The sequence below is a fragment of the Chrysochloris asiatica genome, unplaced genomic scaffold (assembly GCF_000296735.1).
Source record: "Chrysochloris asiatica unplaced genomic scaffold, ChrAsi1.0 scaffold00072, whole genome shotgun sequence".
NCBI classification, from domain to species: domain Eukaryota; kingdom Metazoa; phylum Chordata; class Mammalia; order Afrosoricida; family Chrysochloridae; genus Chrysochloris; species Chrysochloris asiatica.
In genome coordinates this window covers 6,582,270-6,606,437 of record NW_006408590.1, presented here as the reverse complement: position 1 = coordinate 6,606,437, position 24,168 = coordinate 6,582,270, and the positions used below count along the sequence as shown (strand labels likewise).

The window sequence follows — 24,168 nt, the reverse complement described above, 5'->3', positions numbered from 1 at the left end:
GGCTTCAAAAAGTATGTGGGAAAATTCCATTATGCTTTAATTAATTCCATTTTTCCGTGAACTTTTTGCAGCTCTTTCATATATTGATGAATTGAAAAAGGCATTAAGCACAATTTGTAGGCACAAGATACAAAGTTAAACGAAACTGAAAAAATGTCTGCCACAGATACATAACTTCTTTATGTTTGTTAGCTCCAGGGAAGACAAATGTCACGCTTCCCTAAATATCTTTTGGATTTGTTGTCAGACAAGTGATTTTAAGCTGTGAGTGTTATAGTAATATGCAGAATAGAACCTTCTTGTTGAAAAGCATTTCATTCTCTCAGCAGTTTACATTTTTATTTATTTGTTTTTGCATGATTTTCTATGTATTATCACAAATGCACATGAAATTACAGTTGGGGATCCAACAGTAAAACAGGATAAGAAATGAATGAAACATTGCATCTTGTTCCAGTTTGAATGGTTTCTTGCCTGTTGTGCTTTCTATCCTGAAATTTTCCTTTATCATTAACTGGGGGGTGGCATTTTTCTTGCTTTCCAGGTTGTATTCCTCTTTGCTATTCCCTAGCCTCCCTCTTTCTTCATTTATTCTATTGTATGCATAATCCAATAGCTTCTTTAGAACATGGGGGATCTTGGGAAATAATTGTTTTCCCTCTAAATTATAAAGATAATGCTTTAATTGTCTTCTCTCCATTGCTGTTGATTTTTTAATCCATGATGGTGGTGGTGGTGGTAGTGTGCCGTGGAGTCAGTTCTGACTCATAGCCACCCTGTATAGGGTTTTTGAGGCTGTAAATCTTTGGTGGTGGTAGTGGTGGTGGTGGTTATATGCTGTGGAGTCAGTTCCGACTCTTAGCGACCCTGTACAGGGTTTCCAAGGGCTGTAAATCTCTGTGGGAGCAGAATGCCTCATCTTTCTCCTGCGGAATGGCTGGTAGTTTCAAACTGCTGACCTTGAAGTTAGGAGCCCAACTTGTAACTACTATGCTACCATACTTCCTTTAATCCATGATAGAGGACTCCTTTTCATTTTTTCCTCTTTGAAACATTTTAGAATGATTTATTTTTTCCCAGATGTGCTGGACATGCAAGGTGTTGTCTTTGCAGTCTAAAAAGTCTTATCTTCTACTAGAAAGCTTTCTTGAATTATTTCTTTGTCAATATGATTTTCTTCAATTTACTTTGTTCTGATTTTATGAAACTCCTATTATTTAAATTGAAGAAGATCAAAGAACACAGCCCTCAATATAGATTACTAGTACATGTAAGGAAAACAAAAATCCTCACAGCAAACAACATTATGACAGAGAAAAGAATGACGTTGTCAAGGATTTGGTTTTACTTCAGATCCACAATTAATGTTCATGGAAGCAGCAAATGATATATTGTATTAGGCAAATCTGTTGCAAAAGACTTCTTTAAAGTATTAAAGAGCAAAGATGTCCCTTTCAGCATTAGGGGGCACCGGACACAAACCATGGAATTTGCAATGGCATCATACGCATGTGAAAACGGGAAGACCAAAGAAGAATTGATGCTTTTGAATTATTGTGTTGATGAAGAATATTGAAAGTACCATGGACTGTCCAAAGAACAAAAAAATCTGTATTGGAAGAAGTAAAGCCAGAATGTTCCTTAGAAGCACGTATGGCAAGACTTCTTATATATTTTGGACACGTTATCTGGAGACATCAGTTCCTGGCAAAGGACATTCTGCTTGGTAAAATAGTGGGTCATTGAAAAAGAGGAAGACCCCACCAACAAGATGGACTGTCATAGTGTTTGCAACAGTGGTCTCAAACAACAAGGATTGTGAGGATGGCAAAGGACCAGGCAGTGTTTTGTTCTGTTGTGTGTATATGGCTGCACAACAACAATTTGATGCTTTATCTCCTGAACTAAACTTCCAGTTATTTCAACTGAAAGATTTCCTTATCTTTATCTGCCAACTTAATGAATTTTTTACTTCTTCCTCCTCTGTCTTTTCCTCTAATTACTTGTATTTTTCTCTGATTTTTATGTTAAAGGCTTTACTTAAATATGTGTTAATCTTTTGTTAATATATTAAAGTGAACAGCAATGAAGGTGACTGAAAGCTCAGTGAATACAGTATGTCTTGTTGAAGGAGGAGTTTCATTGGAGAGTGGTCTGACTAGGGTTTTTCTTTAAGGGAACCTCTAATCAACATTGTCTTTAGTATTTTTCCCTCTGGGACTTGTCAATGTCACCAGATGGAATCAGCCAATCTGAGCACTCTAGTAATCAAGTGGAAAAGTGGGCTAGGGGGTCTCACTTTCAGTGTAGACTTTCATTTAATTTCCCTCTTTTCAATTCAACTCTGCCTGGTGCCTCTGATTCTAGAGTTCCTCTGGTTTAGCTTCTCCATGTCTTCTCTCATGGAAAAGATAGTGTTACCTAGAAGCTTGGGACATTTATAAAGGTTTAACTACTTTTTTAAAAGAAATATTTCATTTGTTTTCAGCCACACTTTTTAGAGGTACCCGATAGCTCAAAATTCTAAGACTTCTGGGCTTTGCAATACAAATCAAATTTTGGAGTCCTGGTGTGGTGCTGTGGGTTAATGTGCTGGACTGCATGGTCAGATTGAGCCACAGGTCAACAGTTCAAGCTAACTAGCCACTCCTTGGAAACCCTATACAAGGTCACTGTGAGTCAGAACGTACTCCATGGCACTTAACAACAACAACAACCACCTCAAATTTCAACTTTTTCTGTTGCTAAATGATTTACCACTTTAATGATCTTCTGGCTTCCAGAATTTTTGTTAGTTCTGTCTTCTCTGGTTCTTTTTGTTTGTATTTTTTAAATGGCAAGTGTCAATATTTTAGTTAGTATTTAGTAAGTCTGATTTTTTAGGAAAAAAATAGATAATTGTAATATCATCTTTGTACCCTAATGGATTTTTTGCATTTTGCCCAGTCTTTAAGATTTGTGCATCTCACTTTGGAAAATATTTTCCAACCTCATGAGAACAAAATATTTCCTCTGCCACTTGGAGACTTATTATTATTTTTTTTTTTCACTTGGATACTTATTCCAGGCTAAGGTGCTGCAGTATTTCTTAAAATTTGATCCCAAGATCTCCTATATCAGAAAAATCCATGTTATTATGTTAGAAATTTAGACTCCTGGGTCCCACTTCAAGCCTAACCCAAAAAAACTCCAAAACTACTGCCATCAAGTCAATTCTGACTCATTGTGACCCTCTATGTAGGGTTTGTGAGACATTAAGCCTTTACAGAAGCAGACAGCCTTATCTTTCTCCCACTAAGCAACCTTGAGGTTAGCAGGCCTCTGCTTATCCTATAGAACCACCTGAGCTCGGCAAATCTAGAGAATTTAAAATCTCTTGAGTGAAATGCTTGAAATCTGCATTTAAACAAGTGTTTCCCACTAAAGTTTGAGAAAGTAGTCCTAGTATGGCAGTGGGAAAAGCAGTGGGCTGCTCATCACTCTGTGGGAGAAAGAGGAGGCAGTCTGCTTCCAGAAAGACTTACTGTCTCCAAGAACCTAGTGAGTAGTTCTGTTCTGTCTAATAGGGAGGTTCTGAGTTGGAGTCAACTTGATGGCCGTGGTTTTTAAAGTCTGAGAACTCTCACTCTGATCTCGCAAAACTATAAAGTTAGTAATTGATTAAAATTTTTATACTCTTCTTTCTTGTTTATTCTCCTGTACCTCTCATGTGATATGTTGTTGTTAGGTGCCATGGAGTTGGTACCAAACCTTAGTGACCCTGTATAGGGTCTCTGAAGATATAAATCTTTGCAGGAGCATGAAGTCTCATCTTCCTCCTGCAGAGTGGCTGGTTGAGTTGAACTGTCAACCTTGAGGTCCATTATTTATCCTACAGAGCCACTGTGCTCTGTCATGTGGTTTAAGAGGAAGAAAATATATAATGGGACAGATAAAAGAGGCTATGGGAAATAGGGAGCCTAGAAATCTGGAAGAGGAAAATGTTCAGGAGTTAGCACAAAGAAAATCATCTTTGAGTTGTAAACCTAACTTTCTTATTGTTGTTAGGTATCACTAAGCTGGTTTTGAGTCCCAGTAACCTCTGGGACTCTGTGACTGAGTAGAATTGCCCTGTAGAGTTTTCTAGGCTGTGATCTTTAAGGGAGCAAACCACCAAGTCTTTTTCCTGGGGAGCTAGTAGATGGGTTGGTACTGCCAGGCTTTAATTATGTTGGACTGTTGTACCACCAGAGCGCCTTAAACCCAACTTAGAAAAAGAAATTCCTTAATAGTTGTATGTAAATGTATTTTCATTACATTTCCATGTTGTTACTAAAAACACATGTAAGTATTGAGAGACTTACTCATACGTGTGTGTCAGGTTATGAGGATGATTAAAAAATGATCCACACTTTGTTTATATTAAAACACCCCTTCATGACCATGGCTGATGACAACGTGGAGTGTGCACATGAAATGATTCTTTTGAATAAACTAGTGACAGTGGCAAACCATTTGCAATTCAGTCGTGATTGTATTTATGAAAATATCCACAACAGACATGGGTTTTGAAAAGTTTCTGCCAGATAGGCACCAAAACATCTCACAGAAGAGCATTAACAGAAGCATTTGGACATCTGCAAACAAAATTGGGCCAGTACTCGAAGGAAGGTAGGTGTTTATTTTAAAAAATCATTACTTGTGACCAGACCTGGATTCATCACTAAGCGCCTGAGAATAAACAACAGAGTGTGGAATGGAAGCATCCTCAATCACCCACCATAAAAATGTTCAAAAGTCAACCATCAGCTGGAAAATTCATGCTTACAGTTTCCTGGGTTTCTCAAGGGCCAATATTATAACACTATCAGGAAAAAGATTCAACAATCAGTAGTGTTCCTTACACTGAGATGCTCACTGAAGAGCTGAAGCCTTCAATGCAGAGGACTGTCATCCAAGGGCATTGTGATCTTGCATGATAATGCACGTCTCCATACTCTTCAAAACCTTTGTTTTGAAGTGGTAAATCATCCTCCCTATAGTCTTGATCTTGCTCCATTGGACTTTCACCTCTTTGGTCCTCTGAAAGAAGCCCTTCTAGGAAGTAGATTCACCTCTGATGAAGAAGTGAAGACAGTGGTGCATTCATGGCTCTCTGCTTGGCCTAAAACATTTTTGTAATAAGGGCATATGGTAGCTGTTGACAAGCAAGGAGATTATGTCGAAAAATGATGTATTTATTTTTCTAAAAGTTGAATAAAATAAATTCTACAGTCAAAGAACTGATGATTTTTTACTTCACTTTCATAGAACTGTATCATACGCCTTTAAACCAGAGAGAAATCTAGGCTTCTATGATGTTCGTTTTTGTTAAGTGCTGCCGAGTTGGTTCCGACTCATAGAGGCCCTGTATAGGGTTTCCAAGGAGTGGCTGGTGATCTTGAACCACTGCACTGACCTTGCAGTTCAAACCAACCTTGCAGTCCAGCGCATTAACCCACAGTGCCACACCAGGACTCCTCCATGATGTTTACTGTTTGGTCATTTGAAAAATAACACCATAGCCTAAATAGCAAGAACACTTTAAGAGCAAAAGAAGTCCAGGTTTAAGAAAGGATAAATTCAACTGAAAGATTGTAAAATAATAGCATGATTTTGGAATGTTCACCCATGAATTATTAAATTTACCACAGATTTTTCTAGTAGTTTGGGTGAAACAATTCAGGGAACATTTTAAGAGCTTTTAAAAGGAAGCACCTGGAATAGCAAAATTTGATTAAAGATGTTCAATATACATTCCGACAGGGGAGGTCATGCATAATCAGTATATTTTGAATTCTTTAAAGAGCTTTTCATGAAATAGAAGGTAAATTCCACTGGTACTGATAATATGATTATTATTGCTATTGTTATTTTAAAATCAGTCTAATAGTCACACTATGGATTAGCATCTGCTTAAAAATATGAGCAAATTTTTAAAATACATTACTTGAGAATATGATTTATTCTCAAGAGGCTATGGCTGGCCACGTTTTATGGTAGTCATTTTGTCGTGACTTGAAGTATTTTATGTAGTGTGAATATATAAGGTGATAAGATTGGACTATTTTAGAATATTTTGAGTAATTTAAAAATAGTCTGAGAAATTTTTTCAAATGAATTCTTAAACAAAAATGTGAACTTCCTCAACTAAAAAAAATGCAAACAAAAACCAAATGAGAATATCTAGTCTAAAGACTTATTTATCTCCTTAAGGTAGTATAGTCCCTATGTTTATTAGAGGTAGTTAAGACACAAACATGGTATGTGTTGACTATGATAAGGTAAGAAGTATTTTTTAAAATAAATATTGATTTATAGTATCCTGGTGTGGGCACTGCAGGATAATGCACTGGACTGCAGGGTTGGTTTGAACTGCAGGATCGGTGGTTCAAACTCACCACTAGTTCCTTGGAAACCCTGTACAGGGTCACTATGAGTTGGAGCTGACTCAATGGTACTTCACAACAACAACATATTTACATTTTATATCTTATGTAATGTATTAAGTAGATAAAATATATACTATAGTACAATTAAAAGGCTCATTAGATTAATGTACATAATTTAACATTACTTTATCTCTGATCTTTGCCTAGTGCTGAACATTAGAATAGCAGAATATTACAGCATCATCTAGTGAAACAACTCAGAAAACTGTAAGTTAGATAAATTAACTGCCGTGTCCAAAGTGGTTCAACTGTCATACCTAGAACTAGGACCATTTTCTCACCTAAGAGCAGTAATTTTTTGTCATTATTTAAAATGGCTACAAATACAAAGGAGCTTTAAAAAATTTGTGTAAAATCTCCATTTTTTTTCACAAACTTTTTGAAGCCCCCTAAGATAAATACTTTTTTCTGATATTTTTATTTTCACTTAAAATGCGAATTTAACCTCACTTAAATGAGTTAAAAATAAAGAGATGAACGTCTGCTTTAAGCCATGGCAAAACAGCTAAAAACTGGGCAAAATACATCAAACAACTATTTGAAAAACACATAGCGCCAGAATGTAATTCCTGAGAGACAGGGAGAAAAATGTAAGTAAGTCCGATCATCACCATCACTTTATATTTGGAGATGATTTTTGGACTGTGGTATAGGAAGAGAGAATCCAAGAAAAGTACAACGATCCCCATAAGCTTAAGAAAAGGAGATCGAGTTCTGGGCTGCTGAGATAGCTGGAATTTGCAGGCCAGTGCCATAGAAGAGGTTACATTAAGCTGAATATTAAGCTGCTTATGCATACAGTGAAATTCCTAAGGTCCAACACAGCCGCCAGGGAAAGAAGAATTAATAGGAGAAATTTATATTCTGACCAGTAAAAGGAGAAAGATTTACTACATTTCAGAAAACCCCAATAGAAACAGGCCCCCAAATAGAATGAATCCAAATGACCATTTAAAAATGATTTTTATTAAAAATATTATACCCCCGTCCTCCAACTTCATCAACATTTAGACATCAGCCGCTTTTCCCACAACTCTATTTATTGGGCTTACTCATTGTAGTGATCACAGAGAATTCAGGGCAACAAGGTAGCTGCAGTAACGTTAATAACAGAGAAGACTATAAACAGAAACATATGCAAAGGAAGACATTTGAGAGGAGTCTCAGCATAGGTCCTCAAAATCTAAAATGAGACATAATTATGTTTCTAAGTGTGGCATTAAGAAGTTTGTTGTTGGTAGATTTGAATTGCTGACCTTGTGCTTTGCAGTCCTGAGCTTATCTTATAGCGCCACGCCAGTACTCTTTAGGTAGTTTATCCTTTTCATAAACCAATATTCATTCTCACCCAACAGGAAACTTTCCAATAGTAAACTCAGTGACGTTACTTTATGAGCTCAGCTAGGAGCTTACTCCTCTCAGCTCTGGTGTGGAGTCTTGGCATGGCACTGTGGGTTAATGTGTTGGATTACAAAATCGGTTTGAATCACAAAGTTGGCAGTTTGAGCTCACTAGTCGTTCCTCAGAAACTCTATACAGGGTTGCTATGGGTCAGAAATGACTCAACAGTACTCCACAACAACTCAGCTCTTGAGTAGGGTTAAGTGTTTGTACTGTGCAACCGCTGTTTGGGTCTTCTCATTCTTCACCTCTCTTCTGGTACAATTGCAGTTGCTGTCAGGGTTATCACCACAGGTTTACTCAATCTGGGACGATCCTAGTGCAGGGTCTGATGCCTGAAGGACACACCCCCTCCTGGCTCTCATCGATTGGTAATCCCACCTGAGCCTCAACATTCTAGGGTGTTATTAGTCACCAAGTAAGGGCCCCCAGCCAGTCTATATAAAGGTCAGCTGCTGGTGGGGCTTTGGAACTAGGACTAAAAATATAGTTGTTTTTTTGTGTGTGTTCTTTTAAGTTTAGTGATTCCACATCATCAAGTCACCATAGAATTTATGTGCAGTGAAAGTTTCTAAAAAATAAAGACAGTCTCAGACAAACAAAAGCAGAGGGAGTTTGTTTTCTGCAGACCCACACTGCAAAACACGTTAAAGGAAGTTCTTCACTGAAAGAAAATAATAGCAGAAACATTGAGTATGCAACGAAGACAACAAATCAGTCCTGAGAGAATTTAAAGAAAGCCCAAATAAGTGCAGAGATACATTATATTCATGGACTGGGAGATTGAATATTAAAATACCAATTTTCTGCAAATCGATCTTCTTGTTTGTTGTTTAATGCCGTTGAGTCAGTTCCGACTCATAGCGGCCCTGTATAGGGTTTCCAAGTTGCAGCTGGTGGATTTGAATCGCTGATCTTGCAGTTCAATTGATGTTGTGGTCAGTGCCTATCCTACAGCACCACACTAGGAATCTAGAGTCAGCAAAATACTCATCAAAATTTTGGTAGCCTTTTATTTTTGGTAGAAATTAGCCAACTATTTATAAAATTTATATGACGATGCAAAGAAATTAGAATAACCCTGATTTTGTAAAAGAAAAATTTGGAGTACTTATACTCTCTGATTTTGACACTATAAAGCCGAAATAATGAAGGCAGAATGATACTTGCATGAGGATACACGAAAATAGAGTTCACAAATAAAGCCACAAATTATTCTTCACATAGGAGTCATAGTAATTCAGTGACTTCTTGATAAATTTAACGAAACAATTGGATATCTGATAAGAAATTATTTGGACCCATGCCACATACCACAAGAATTAATTTAAAATGTATCAGAGTTCTAATCATAACAAAGTAAAGCTATAATAGTTCTCTAAGAAAACATGAGGGAAAATCTGTGCAGCCTTGACATTTACAAAGATTTCTTAGATTGTTGTTGAGTCAGATCCAACTCATAGGGACCCTGTATAGGATTTCCAAGGAATGGCTGGGGGGATTTGAACTGCTTACCTTGAGGTAAGCAGTCTAGTGCGTATCCTACAGCACCACACAAAAAGGTATGACCCCCCAAAAAAACTAAAATTTACTTTTCTGAATTAAAACAAACAAGCATAAAAAGATGACAAGGCAAGCCATTACTGAGAAGACATTCACAAAATATATTATCTGTCAAAAAACTTGTATTCAAAATGTTACTAAGATCTCTCTTTTTTTCCCCCCTAAGAGTTGCTGTTGTTTTCTTGTTGTGAGCTGTTGAGTTGGTTCTGACTCATAGGGACCCTATAGGGTTTCCAAGAGCAGCTGGCAAATTTGCTCTGTCGACCTTGTGATTACTAGTCCAGTGCTTATCCAACAGCACCACACTAGGGAGCAGTGGGATATTATTTAAGAGGTTTTATGTGGTGCCATGGGTTAATGCGCTGGACTGCAAGGTCAGTTTGAACTGCAAAATCGACAATTCAAGCTCACCACCTGCTCCTCAGAAACCCTATATACGGTCGCTATGGACCAGAACCAACTCAATGGTACTTAACAACACAACAACAACATTTAGGATTGGACTAGAGAGTAGGTAACCAGATTTAAATTTTTGAGCAGATCACTTTGCTGGTCTATGAAGAACAGATTGAATAGGATCAGAATAGATTTAGGGAGACTATTAACTAACAATTGCAGTAAATGATAATAGTTTGGACTAGGAAGTAGCAATGGAAATGAAAAACAGTGGATGGATTTGAAAGATACTTAGAAGATAAAACCAACAGTTACTGATAATGTTTGGATCCATTGAGTAAGGGGAAATGAGGTATTAAGGGTATTAAGGATGACTTTGAGGTTTCTGGTTTGCACATCTGGATGAATAGAGGTACCTTCCATTGAGATAAGGAATGCTGGGAGATTTGAAGGGAAAGAGCAAGTGTTGGTCATGGACATGATGATCTTAAGAGAACTTCAATTTGTGTAAATGGGTAGAGTGAGTAGGCATTATATAGTCTGGTGTTCAAGGTGGAGACCAGGATAGGTATACCAATTTGAGAGTTGTCAGTATGTAGATAGATGATGAAACATCAGGAAGCATTGATAAGACCGTCTTAAAGGAGACTATATAGTGAGGCAAGAAGAGGACTAAGACTGATCTTGAACAGTTCCAGTGAATGGAGAGAGGAGGAAAAGGCTATGAAGAAGACAGGAAGTCAAGGCCCAATTGGTAGGAGAAAAATTAATGGATTTTATAATGGTTAATTGCTTCTCAGAGTTCAAAATAGATGAGAATTAAGAAACTATCCTTTGGATTTGTTAATGCAGAAGTCATTGGTAATCTTTGTAAGAATTATTTTTGAAAATGATGGAGAGAAAGTCAGACTGGAGTGATCTGAAAATGAGTGGGCAGGAAAATGGACATAGAGAACATGGACAAATCTTTTAAGAGATTTATCTGTGAAGGGGAGAAATAAATGGAGATGTGAGGGCAGATTTAAACTGAAGATAAGAGAGACTTGAGCATGTTTAAATGCTAGTGAGAAAAAATCTAGTTGAGAAGAAATAGTTGAATGTATATGAGAGAAAAATTAACAGATAATATATATGGTTTTAAAAGCAGAGGGTAAATATAATTGAAAATATGATAGAAATATTAGCCTGTAATGTAATTACAGAGAAAACAGGGTTGGTACAGAAGTAGGCACACTTGTAAGTTTGATAGCAGGAAGATAAAACCTTAATTTGTTTTCTGTGAAGTAGGAGGTCATATCATCTATTGAAAATGATAGTAGACATAGGGAATATAGAGAGGGCATGTGGGGTAGACATGAGCACAACAGAGGTAGATTCAAATACTCATTGTGGATAGTGAGGGAGAGATTTGACTCAACAAATATTAAGTAGAAATCACTGGACAGTATTGAGGGACCATGGATATTGGTGTGCTCAGTTGTACTGTTTTCTCCAGTAGCATCTGGCTTCAGTGTGTGGGTAAAGAGGAAGTAAGTGTCATCCAGTGTTAGGATTTTGCAAGCTTTGTATGGCAAAGGATTATTCACGAGTGAGAAGAATGAGTTGAGTGAGGCAGATGGTTTGCTCCAATGTCCGGCTTGTCAAGTGAGCAGAGCTTAGTTTTACTTATTTATTTATTTCAATGATAGAGTTGAGGGTTGGGTAAAGGTCTTGAAATAGCAATTGAGATTTTGTGATATGAGAGAAGACACCTCCTCCCAAACTTGGGAGTTTGTGATATGAGAGAAGAAATACTAGCCACTTGAGAAAGCTCTGGGGAAATGAATGAAGTCAAGGAAGAGCCTACTTTTATTTAAGGTTTTTGTTGTAGATTGAGTGAAAGTTTATAGGGAAAATCATCAGTTTTACATTCAACAAATCATACGCCTTGTTTTATTACAATGATTATAATCCCCTCCACATACCATCAGTATTTCTCTCTATTCACTTTAGCTCTTTAAAAAAACACACACACACACACACACAAAAACACTCAGGCACGTATAATAGTTTACACCACCAAAGGGCACATTCTGCAAGTCTGCCTCCTGGCCACCATCTCTTAGTCCCTCTCTTCCCATGAATCTAGAGTTCTAAGCTGCTCCTTCTCTCAATGTTCCCATCTTTACCTCCATCTCTGGTATCGCTGCTTCTCTGAATAAGGTCTCGCATTCTGCTTGTGCTTTTCTTCCTCAATGGTCCTAGGGTCCTCTGTTTCTGGACTGTAAGATTAACTACTCCCCTATTTTTGTTACAAACCTTCTACCTTTACAATTGTGACAATCGCAATTAGTCATGATAGTAATTACTCACTCTTGAATCATAAGAATGTTATTCCCATCTCTTTTCACCAGACCCATCTAGACAAGTTTAAAACTATTCAGTGGGAACTCTTTCCCCCTCCACACTATTAAAGTAAACTCCCCCTTGAAACCTTGTAAGCCAGTCACTTTGTGCCTTTATCGCCCCCTCATTTTAGGTAGCCAATGTCTGAGTTGTCCATCCCTATCTACAGTGTATACAGAGGGGATAGCATTGGTACTTGATGTGAAGACTCCTTCCCTCTTTGTTGGTAGTTAGAGTTAATAACTCCATGTGTATAGTTCAAGTTCATCAAATTGTAACAATTTGCCCTCATTTCCTTTACCAAAAATTGCTTTTTTCTTTCTTTTTTTTAATCTTCCTCTTCCTCTAGTCAAATTCTCATTATCAAGCCATCGAGGCTAGGTCATATGGGTGCTATCTGCAACTTTGGGTGTTATTGTGTGCTTCCTCGCGCTTCCTATCAGCTGGATGCTTCACTCTCATCTATATAGCCCTCTGTGAGCCTATTTTATTTTTTAAAAAGTTGAGATTCTACTGAATTTTGTTGATCAGGGGAAACATTTCCACAGCAGTAAGGGAAGGAGTTTAGAAATGCAAGAAGGAGTCGAGGTTAATGTATACGTGTCAAGAAAACACAGAACTTTATATGAATGATGTGAATACAGTCCTTTAATGAAGGGTCAGATAGTAAGTATTTTCCATCTTATGGCCATAAGTTGTCTCATAACTACTCAACTATGCTATTGTAGCATGACAGCAGCCTACAACATATGTAAACAATGTTGTCTCTTTTCCAGGAAAACTTTATAAGAACTGAACAAATGTGTCTCTTTTCCAGGAAAACTTTATAAGAACTGAAATTTGAATTTCATGTAATTTTCATGTGTCAGAATATACCATTGTTCTTTTGATTATATTTTTTTTAGCAATTAAATATGTAAAAAGCCATTATTAGCAAGCCAGGCATATAAAAATAGGTTGTGGGTGGAATTGACTGTGAACATAGTTTGCTGACTCCTACAACATTGAACATAAGCAAGTTCAACTTGAAGCTAAAGAAAATGAAAAAAGTCCACAAGACCTGTATAGGGTTTCCAAGGCTGTAAATCTTTATGGGCACAGAAAACCTCATCTTTCTCCCAAGGAACCACTGGTAGTTTCGAACTGCTGACCTTGAGGTTAGAAACCCAACTCTTAGCCACTACTCTACCAGAGCTCCTTGAAAGATCTGAATAGAAGATGTCAAAGGGTGGCTCAAGAAGGTAAAGTAAAGTATTTTAATGAAGTGTACAAAGATTTGGAGTTAGAAGACCAAAAGCAAAGACCACATATGTTATTTCTCAAGCTGAAAGACCAAAAGAAAAAATTTAAGCCCCAAGTTATAATATAAAAGGCTTGTATAGGTAAACTGTTGAACAATAAAGAAAGCATTAAAAGAAGATGGAAGGGATACACAGAGTCATCTACCAAAAAGAATTGATCAACATTAAGCCTTTTCAGGAGGTAGCATGTGATCAAGAGCCAATGGGATTGAAAGAAGTTCAAGTTTAAGGCATTTACAAAAGACAAGGTTCCAGGAATAGATGGAATACCAGTTGAGATATTTCAACAAAGAGTTGCAATGTTTGAATTGCTCACTTGTCTGTACCGAGAAAGTTAGAAGACCTGGCCAACCCACTGAAAGTGGTCTGTATTTGTTCCCATACTGAAGAGAGGTGACAACAGAATGTGGTGTGGTGCTTTAGGATCAACACTGGACTGTGAACCATAAGGTCAGCAATTCAAACTCACCAGCTTCTCCTAGGAAACCCTATACAGGGTTGCTATGAGTCGGAACCAACCAGACAGCATTTAACAACAACAACATCATTAATATAACATGTAAGTAAAATTTTGCTGAAGATGATTAAAAAATTGTTGCAGCAAACCCTCTTCCAAGAATAAGACTCAATGGGAATACACACTCTGATTGGTGACCACGTTCATCACCGATGAGGGGAAGTGAGGGAAAAACAACGATGAAGTGGCGAGCTAAGCCCTACAATATGGAGAGTGAAACGTTCAGCTGATAAAAAGAGAGGGCATATGCACAAGAACACCCACACTTGCAGATAATACCCACTTGACCTGGCTTCAATGACTGGATGATCAGAGATCAACTAGAAGAAGAAAGAAGAGGAAAAAAAGAGTAATCTGATGCAATTTGATGAACTTGACCTACAACTATGGAAGCAATAGGTCAAAAGAGGGAACAAATTCTTACACCAAGAATCATTCCCACCCCCTCCACACACAGAGTAGACAGGGATGGGCAACTTGGACATTGGCTACCCAAAATGTGGGGATAGGGCTACAAAGGCAAGAAGTGACTGGCTTACAAGCTTTCAAGAGGGAACCTAGAGACAGGGGGCCTGGAGGAAGGCAGAATCTCCAGTGAGTAGCATCCAATTTGCCTAGGCAGAGTTGATGAAATGAAATGCAGATGAGTCTGTTGTGATACAATAGTGAATAATTGTTATCAATACTGATTGTGAAGGTTGGAAATGTAAAGGTAGACATTTTATAGCAAGGAAGGAAGTGATTAACTTTTCAGTCTAGGAGCAGAGGTCCCTAGAGCCATCAACGGAGAAGAGCCGGGAGCGGGACCCTACCCAGAGAAACAGTGATGCCTGAGATGGAGGCAGAGACAATGATGTGGAGCTATGGAGCAGCTGGGGGCTTTAGATCAAGAGAGGGAGAGCAACTGTGTGCTAAAGATTGGGGGTGGGGGGTGGGGATAGTGTAGGGGGCAGGCTTGCAGGGTATACTCTTTGGTTGGTTGATGATGCATGGAGGGGATTGTAACCATGGCAATGATACGATGTACGAGAGAATGAATGTAAAACTAATGTTCTCCCATGTAAACTTCATATAATGCAAAATAAAACACTAAAAACACACACACACACAAAAAAACAAAAACAAAACAACAAAAAACAATGCATCACTCATTCTTCAAGTACCAAGGGCTGTTCCACAGGAATTTAGTTGAAGATGTTATCCCATTCACTTAGATCTTGCCCCTTCAGACTTCTATCTTTTCCCTAAACTCAAAGAACATTGAAAAGGAACATGATTGGAATCCCTTGAGGTTGTCAAAACTTCCTTTTTTTTTTTAAGGTTACTTTTACTTTATTTGTTTGTTTTTTAATAAGGTTTTTATTATGAATTGAGTGATTGAAGGTTTACAGGGTGGCTTATCAGTTTTACATTCAGCAAATGATTACAATCCTCTCCATACACCCTATCCAACAGTATTTACTTCTATTTAATTTTTATTTGTACACATATAACATTGAAAATATATACTTAAAATGTCTAGATGTCCAAAAGGCCCGCAGGCACACTGCTTTTCTCAGTCCATGGGCTAGAATAAGGTAGCAGTTGTTGTTGTTATGTGTCCTTGAGTTGGTTCCAACCCGAAGTGACCCTGTATAAGGTTTCTGAGGAGCGGTTGGTGAGCTCGAACCGCCTAACTAGTGGTTCAAACTGACTTTGCAGTCCAGCACATTAACCCATAGTGCCACACACACAACACAAAAATCTACCAAGCATCAACAGCATAGAAGAGATGGTTGGGGGGCAGGCAGATTGAGTGAGTGAACGTGAAACATCCACACCAGAAAGAACAAGCATGTTGGCACAACATGAAGAATGTAACCAATGCCACTTATCTTTATTTCTATAAACTGTAGAACATGTTTTGTTTTGTTTTTAACAAGGTGACTTGATATGTTTATTCTCTGAAAATGAGAACTATCACAGAAAATCATATGGAAAACAAACAAACAAACAAAAATTGTTGCAGCAGCACATCAACAGGGTATTGCCAGAAATTCAAACCGGAATCAGAGCAAGATGTAGAATGCGAAAAATCATTGCTAATGTTAAATGGATTTGGCTGAAAGCAGAAAATACCAAAATGATGTTTACTTATATTTTTTTGACTATGAACAGACACACCTGAGTGTGTTGTTGTTGGTATGTGCTGTGGAGTCAGTTCCAACTCATAGCAACCCTATACAGGGTTTCCAAGGCTGTAAATCTTTACGGGAGCAGAATGCCTCATCTTTCTTCTGTGGAACAGCTGGTAGTTTCCAACTGCTGGCCTTGAAGTTCACAGCCCGATTCGTAACCAGTATGCTACCAGAGCTCCTTTCTGAGTGTGTGGATCATACAAATTATGGAGAACACTGCAAAGAATGTGAATTCCTGAATACTTCAGTTTGCTCATGTGGGTCCTGCACAGTGACCAAGAGGCAGTCATTTAAACAGAACAAGGAGATACTGCATGGTTGAAAATCAGGAACACTGTGCACCAGAGTTGTATCCTTTCACCATACTTATTTAATCTGTATACTGAGTAAATAATCTGAGAAATAAATAGTATGAATAGGGCATCAGAATTGAAAGAAGTCTTATACATCTGTGATATGCATATGGCACAACTGTGTTTCTGAAAGCAAAGAGGACTTGAAACACTGCTGAAGATCAAAAACTACAAACTTCAGTATGGATTCCACTTCAACATAAAGAAAACAAAAATTCTCACAACTGAACCAATATGCAACATTGTGATAAACTGACAACATATGAAAATTGTCAAGGGTTTCATTTTAGTTGGATTGATAATCAATGCTCATAGAAATAGCAGTCAAGAAGTTTAATAAAGTATTGCATTGGGCAAACCTGCTGCAAAAGTTGTCCTGGCGTAGTGCTGTGGATTAATGCTCTGGACTGCAAAAATGGTTTGAACCACAAGGCCAGAGGCTCAGGTTCACCTTCACCAGTCACTCCTCGGAAATCCTATACAGGGTTGCTATGGGTGGGACCTGACTTGGTGACACTTAAGAACAACACAGTGTTGTAATGCAAAGATGTCACGTTGAGGACTATAAAGTGCTCCAGACTCAAGTTGTGGAGTTTTCAATCGCCTCCTGTGCATATGAAAGTTGCACAAATAAATAAAGGGTACTGAATAATAATTGATGCCTTTGAATTACTGGTGTTGATAAAAAATATTAAAACTACTATGGACTGCCAGAAGAACTAAGAAATCTATTTTGGATGAAATATAGCCATAATGCTCCTTAGAAGTAAAGATAGTGAGAGTTTGTCTCATATACTTCAGACATGTTGTCAGGAGGACCAATTCCTGGAGAAGGACATTATGCTTGGTAAAGCAGAGTGTTGGTATAAAAGAGGAAGAGCCTCAAAGAGATGGATTGATCCAATGGCTGAAACAATGACTTCAAACATAACAATGATTATAAGGCTGTGACAGGACCTCACTGTGTTTTTTTCTGTTGTATATAGTGTCTCTGTAAGAGGGAACCAACTTGTTGAATCTTTTGAGAAGGATCTTTTGAGAAGGGTGTGTGTGTGTATATATGTAAATTTGGATTTACATTTCTGAATGATTACTCATAAGAACATGTGAAGTTACCAAGATTTTCTGTGTTTTGAAGGATGGACATTGTTGGCCTGATGGTTTGTTAACTTGGCTCAGATGGCTGGGACAAAGTTGATCTGAGCTTAGGCTCTCTTCTTGACTGAGATAGTGGCAAACCAAACCAGAAGTTGTAGCTTCTTTACCCATACATTTCAGCTGGTGCCCATTCAGGAGCTGTAGCTCCACAACAGAAATGCCTTGGGGTGCAGGTGACCCTAAGAACTGTAAACAAGTAGATCTTTTTGATAAATCACTTCCCAAGTGCCTGTCAAGAAGATACTGCTTTTGTTGTTGTTATTGTCAGGTGCCATTGAGTCGGAATCGACTCATAGCAACCCCATGCACAGCAGAACGAAACAATGTCCAATCCTGGGCCAACCTCACTACCGTTGCTACACTTGACGCCATCGATGATGCCACTTGGCCAATCCATCTCGTTAGGGGTCTTCCTCTTTTTCTCTGACCCTCTACCTTACCCAGCATGACATCCTTCTCCAGCAACTGTTCCCTCTGGACAATATGTCCAAAGTATGAGAGACGAAGCTTAGCCATCTTGGCCTCCAAGGAGCACTCTGGATGTATTTCTTCCAAAACAGATCTATTGGTTCTTTTGGCAGTCCATGGCACTTTCAGTATTCTCCTCGAACACCACAACTTTTTAGAGCATGCTAATTTAAATTTTTAGTATCAGAAGAGTTAGCTAAGCTTTGAGAAATTAACAACACATGACTTTGTTAAAGTACTATTTTAACAAGTTTAATAGGCACAGGTGAGTGGAAATGGTATTTTAATTAACTTTAATAATACAGCAAGATGGCATCGTTAAGTATTTTTCTATTGTGAATTTTAAGAATGACCTTACAGGTGGAGGCTTCATTTCATGACTCTTCACAAAAACTTACATAGATACTAATTCATACTTTACTCTGATAAAACGATTATTGGGGGTTGGTTTTGCTTAAACACTGTAAAGATCTTTCATTCTGAAAATAGAAGAGAATGACAATGTTGCTGATGTATTATTAATTTCTAGTACCTGAATTTCTAAAGTCTGTTTTCAACTCATTTAACTCTTAAAACTTGGCTTGCATAATCATTTATTTTTACCAATGCTTTAGCACACTGAAAAGAAGAATGAGTTATAAAGTGGTGTAATTTTACTTGACTGATATTTTTAAGCCTCGAAGGCAGCAATATTTGAAATAAATTTTAAAATCATTACAATTTTGGTTGACATAATTGGGACTGTCTTTAAATACCTTGTGTTTTACTTAATTTAATTGTTAAATTCTATCTTTGGAGGATATTTAAATATTTGAACTTTCACTAGTAGCTAGGGAATGTAATTTGTACCTGAGGATTTCATTATACTTTTAAATAATAAACTTAACAATTTTAAGGAGTCAAGAACTGAACAGAAAAGATGGGAAGAGAGAGAATGTGGGGAACCTAAGGAGGTGACTGCATACATGATTGGCCAAGGAGGAATTTGAATTAAATGAATTCCCTAGAGTATTTCTGACCATGAGGTCATGATGGAGGCAGTTGTAGATATATAAGGGATGTAAGGGACATTGAGCAGGGTGGAGATGATCAAACTGGAGATAGTTTGAAATATTAATTGTGTGTAGTAGGAGAGAGTTCTGACCAACGAAATGAACTGGAAGTGACTGGACAGTACTGAGGTCAGTGAAAAAGAACAAGACCTACAAGGAGATGTACTGATACATGGCAAAAACGATGGTCTCAGACATATCACCAATTGTGAGGATGATGCAGGACCAGAAAGTGTTTTGTTCTGCCTTACATAGGGTTTTCTAGAGTCGGAACTGATTCAGCGACACCTAACAGCAACAATATCTGTGTTCAAAAGTAGCTATCCCAGCAGCAAGAAGAGGGATCTCTCAGTATCAGCAAGAAAGAAGAGCCAGGGAGCACATCCTTTGGATGCTGAATTCGCTGTGTAGTGAATGTCCTTGATTTCAGGCCAGAAGGTTGTAATTCTAGAGAAGTGGCAGAGGAGAGCAGAGGAGGGCAGAGGAGCAGTAGCATCAAAAGCAAGAGACACAACAGTGGACTTCCTGTTTCATGGGAAAGAGGCTCACTTGTTGAATGTGGTTCCTCCAGACACTTTTTTGGGGGAGCTAGGTTTGCTGACACATGGGGCTGGAGCCAAGTGTTTGTAGACTGAGGCTTATAGCATAGTGGAGTTCCCTTTAGCTCTTTATTGAAAGTGTGGGGGGAAAAAAGAGTGATGTAACATTGCCTGAGCAGGGATGCCAGACCAAGGACTATGGGCCAGAAAGAGGCCTATTTGGGGGCACAGTAGGGAAGAGGCTTCCTGTCCAAAGAACTGTATCTTGAACATTTCTGATCCTGAATTGCCACCTGCTAATGTGGTGCTGTGGGTTAATGCATCAAACAGCAAAGTCGTTTAAACTGCAAGGTCGGTGGTTCAGGCTTACCAGTTGCTCCTTGGAAACAGGATTGGAATCGACTCGAAGGCACTTAACAACAACAACAACAACAACAAATTACCTGATAAACCCCATTATTGTGAGTGTTTCCTAAGTATCATGTGGCCATTGTAGTGAATTATCAAACCCAGCAGTGAAATAGAGAATGCTGTGGAAGGGATGGTTAGAACTGGTAAGGAAGTTCAGAGGGTTGAGGCATGTCTGACATCATTCTCATAAGAATGGACCTTGGGCTGATATCAAGGTTGATTCCCTTTGTGAAGTCAGAAGAGATCAGATACTGACTATGCCTTTTTTACAGTGTTTTATAAATATGATGAACTCGAACCATTTTAACTGCTTTTTTTCATGTATTAAAAACATTTTGTAAATCATTACATTTTATTTTATCGTCTCATTTTTAATTAGCCATGTAGGTAGTATAGAAAGGTGTTTAAATGTGTATTCAATTTTACAAGGCAGACTTTTACAAGCTGTTTATAGGGTTTTGTTTGTTTTCCTATATAGGTTTTAGATACTTGTACAATGAAAATGGATCTGAATTCACCAGCCAGATATCTTTATGATTTGTATGGCAGAAAAATTGAAGATATTTCACACGGTAAGTGGGAAGGAAGTATTTCATAAACCATGTGATATTCTTTGGAAACATATTTAACTAATTTTGCTTTTACTTTATGCAAAAATGAAAACAGAAGTAATAAAATAGAGTTTAACTGTAACTGATGAATATGGCATTGTTATGTAGAGAAATTATGAAAATGTACTAAGATTTTAGGAATCTTTTATTTCAGCGTAAATAGATTTTTAACAAAAAGTTGAGTAATTTGACCATCATAAACTATAACTAAACAAATGTAATTTATAATTTTTCATAATTTAGTAATTCCATCTTTTTAAAGAAAAAGAAATGAGAAATTGCACGACTGTATGCTAACATGTAAGGAGCTCTAGTGATGTTGTAGGATATGCACTGGACTGCTAATCACAAGGTCAGCAACTCAGACATACGAGTCACTCCACAGGAGAAAGATGAGCCTTTCTGCTCCCATAAAGATTTATAGTCTTTGGAAATTCTATACAGGGTTACTATGAATAGGAACCAATTCAATTGCACTTAACAACAACAACATGCTGAGCTATAGCTTTCAAAAATATTTTGATCAGTTTCTAGAGTAAAGGAATCCAATTTACTTTAAAGTGATTTTATTATATAACTTTGTAGGACGATGAGATTTCCATTGATATTTTTAGAAGGCACCAATTTCGTGTATCTAAACGCACAAATGTTCTAAATTACATATTTGTGTATTTCCATGTGCTACTGAGATGATCCTATTACTCCATCTAGACCTTGACTCCATGACTAGGGAGGGTAGAGAAATTAAAGTGTGCACCTTTAACTGTAAGGTTTGGTCCAGGTAACTGTAAGTGATATGAGAAGTAGTTTCCAGTTTTCTTGCTTGTACTTTAAAAGAAAACTATTTTACCCCATAACTAGTACTCAAGGACAATCTTCTAAATTGAAACAAGATATTCCTCGAGGGCACCCCTCTGCCAAATAATATATGGGTCTGTAAAACAAATAATAACACCAGTGAACAAAATGCTCCTTAGAACAATCAACTGTATGAGACCAAAAGGGCTATATTTGTCCAAAACCAAAGGTGAGAAGGCAAGGAGACAGAGAAACCAGATGAGTGGAATCTAGACACTCAAGGAGGTAATGGGAGAGTGCTGACACATTGCAGGAATTATAACCAATGCCACAGAAAATTAGTGTGTGAATTATTGATTGGGAAATGAATTTTCTATGTTAACTTTTATCTAAAGCACAGTAAAACATTAAAAACAAAACACACACCAATTTCCTGGTTTTATCATTCTAACTCCTACTTATTTAAGTTAGTACTATGATATTTTGATATTTGTTGCTTATAACATTTTTTTCGTTATGCAGTTTTGTATATAGATTTTTGACAGCAAAACTATTTTTCTTGGTAATTTTAATGCTTGTACTATATATGACACTTGTGTGTCAGTTTGTCATATAATGGTGGCTTGTGTGTTTCTGTGATGCTGGAGGCTACGTCACCAGTATATTAAGTACCAGAAGACTTGTGCATGGTTTCAGTGGAGCTTCCAGACTAAGACAGACTAGGAAGAAGGAGAGGTGGGCCACTTCTAGATGGCTAGTCACTGAACTAAATAGCAGCAGAACATTGTCAGACACAGTGCCAGAAGATGAGCCCTTCAGGTTGGAAGGCACTCAGAATACAACTGAAAGTAGAGTTGCCCTTAATGACATGAATGGAGCAAAGCTTTTAAGACTTTCATTAGCTGATGTAGCACAACTCAAAACAGGAAGAAACAGCTGCAAACATCCATTAATAATCAGAATGTAGAATGTACAAAGTATGAATCTAGGAAAATTGGAAGTCATCAAAAATGAAATTTCCAAGCTTCCAACTGCCTTCCTTTGGTGTGTTGATGACACTTGTGATGCAAAACTATCAATTTTTGACTGATGTTGCCATTCTATGCCCAACTCTTCTATAAAATATCCTTCCTTCTCTATGTGAAAATAATATACCAAAAAGCAAGAATATTTCATTGTACTCTTATTAAATCTCACATATTTAACTTTGAAAAAAAATGAAGTAGAATGCATACAGACTGATAAGTAGGCATTTGCGTTGTGGGCGGAGTGGACTGGATAAGAATGGGTATTTCAGAACACTTAATTGCAGTCTTGAGGAAACTATTTATTGACCAAGAGGTAGTTTTAGAACACAACTAGAGGATACTGAACGGTTTAAAATCGGGGAAGATGTGTGCCCGGATTGTATCCTTTCACCAATTTGTATGCTGAGCAAATAGTCTAAGAAACTGGATTAGATGAAGAAGAGTGTGTCGTCAGGATGGGAAGAAGACTCATTAACAACCCGCAATATGCAGATGTTACAACCTTGCTTGCTGAAAGTGAAGAGGACTTAGAATACTTACTGATTAAGATCAAAGACTATAGTCTTCAGTATGCATTGCACCTCAATGTAAAGAAAATTAAAATCCTCACAACGTGACCTATAAATAGCATCATGATAATGGCAAAAAGATTGAAGTTGGTAAAGACTTCACTTTGCTTTGATCTACAATCAACAACACTCATGGAAGCAGCAATCAAAAAAAAAAAAAAAATCAATGGATGTATTATTACATTAGTCAAATCTGCTGCAAAAGACCTCTTTAAAATGTTAAAGAGCAAAGATGTCAGTTTAAGGACTAAGGTATGCCTGACTCAGGCCATGGTATTTCCATGCCCCGTATGCATGCAAACTCTGGACAATGAATAAGTGTAATAGTTAGGGTTAAGTGTGAGTTTGACACCAGGAATTCCAATGGGGTTAGCAGTTATTCCCATGGTGATGAAACCTAATACAGGCATAGTTAACATGATGATGATTTGCTATGAGCAGCCAATCAATTGAAAAGATGTTTCCTTGGGGATGTGACCTACTCCCTATATAATGTAGAAGAGGGAAACCCTTCCCCCTTGTCTTCTACTGGGGACCTGGGAGTCTATAATTGTCAGACATTTCCTTGATAATAAGCATACATGTATATGGTTCACTGGGTTTGCTTCTCTAGAAAACCCAGTCTAAGACAATAAGGAATACTCTAAAAGAACCGATGCACTTGAATTATGGTATTGGAGAAGAATACTGAAAGTACTATGGAGAGGGACCCATCAGCACCTAGAAAGCAGAACCAGGAGGAGTGTGTATCTTTGTACTTTGGGTTCCTCACTATGAAGCTCCTAGATCCAGGGAATGCCTGATGTCAAGACCCATGGGATGTCCAGATGCTGAATGGAGACAAAAACCTTTCCCTAGAGTTGGTATTCTGGATTTGGATATATAACCTCTTAAACTTTGAGATGTATCACTACAGGTTAATATGCTGGACTGCAAGGTCGGTCTGAACCTCAAGGTTAGTGGTTCAAGCT

At 37.7% G+C, this 24,168-nt stretch overlaps 1 protein-coding gene across 1 annotated transcript in view; it reads left to right on the top strand.

Annotated features, from left to right (window-relative positions):
- Positions 1-24,168, top strand: part of DCDC1 (doublecortin domain containing 1) — an 87,876-nt gene that overhangs the window by 28,595 nt on the left and 35,113 nt on the right. The window contains exon 5 of the mRNA XM_006864907.1: positions 20,670-20,763. Within this exon, the coding sequence (XP_006864969.1) occupies positions 20,670-20,763 (94 nt within the window). The remainder of the gene's footprint in view (positions 1-20,669; positions 20,764-24,168) is intronic.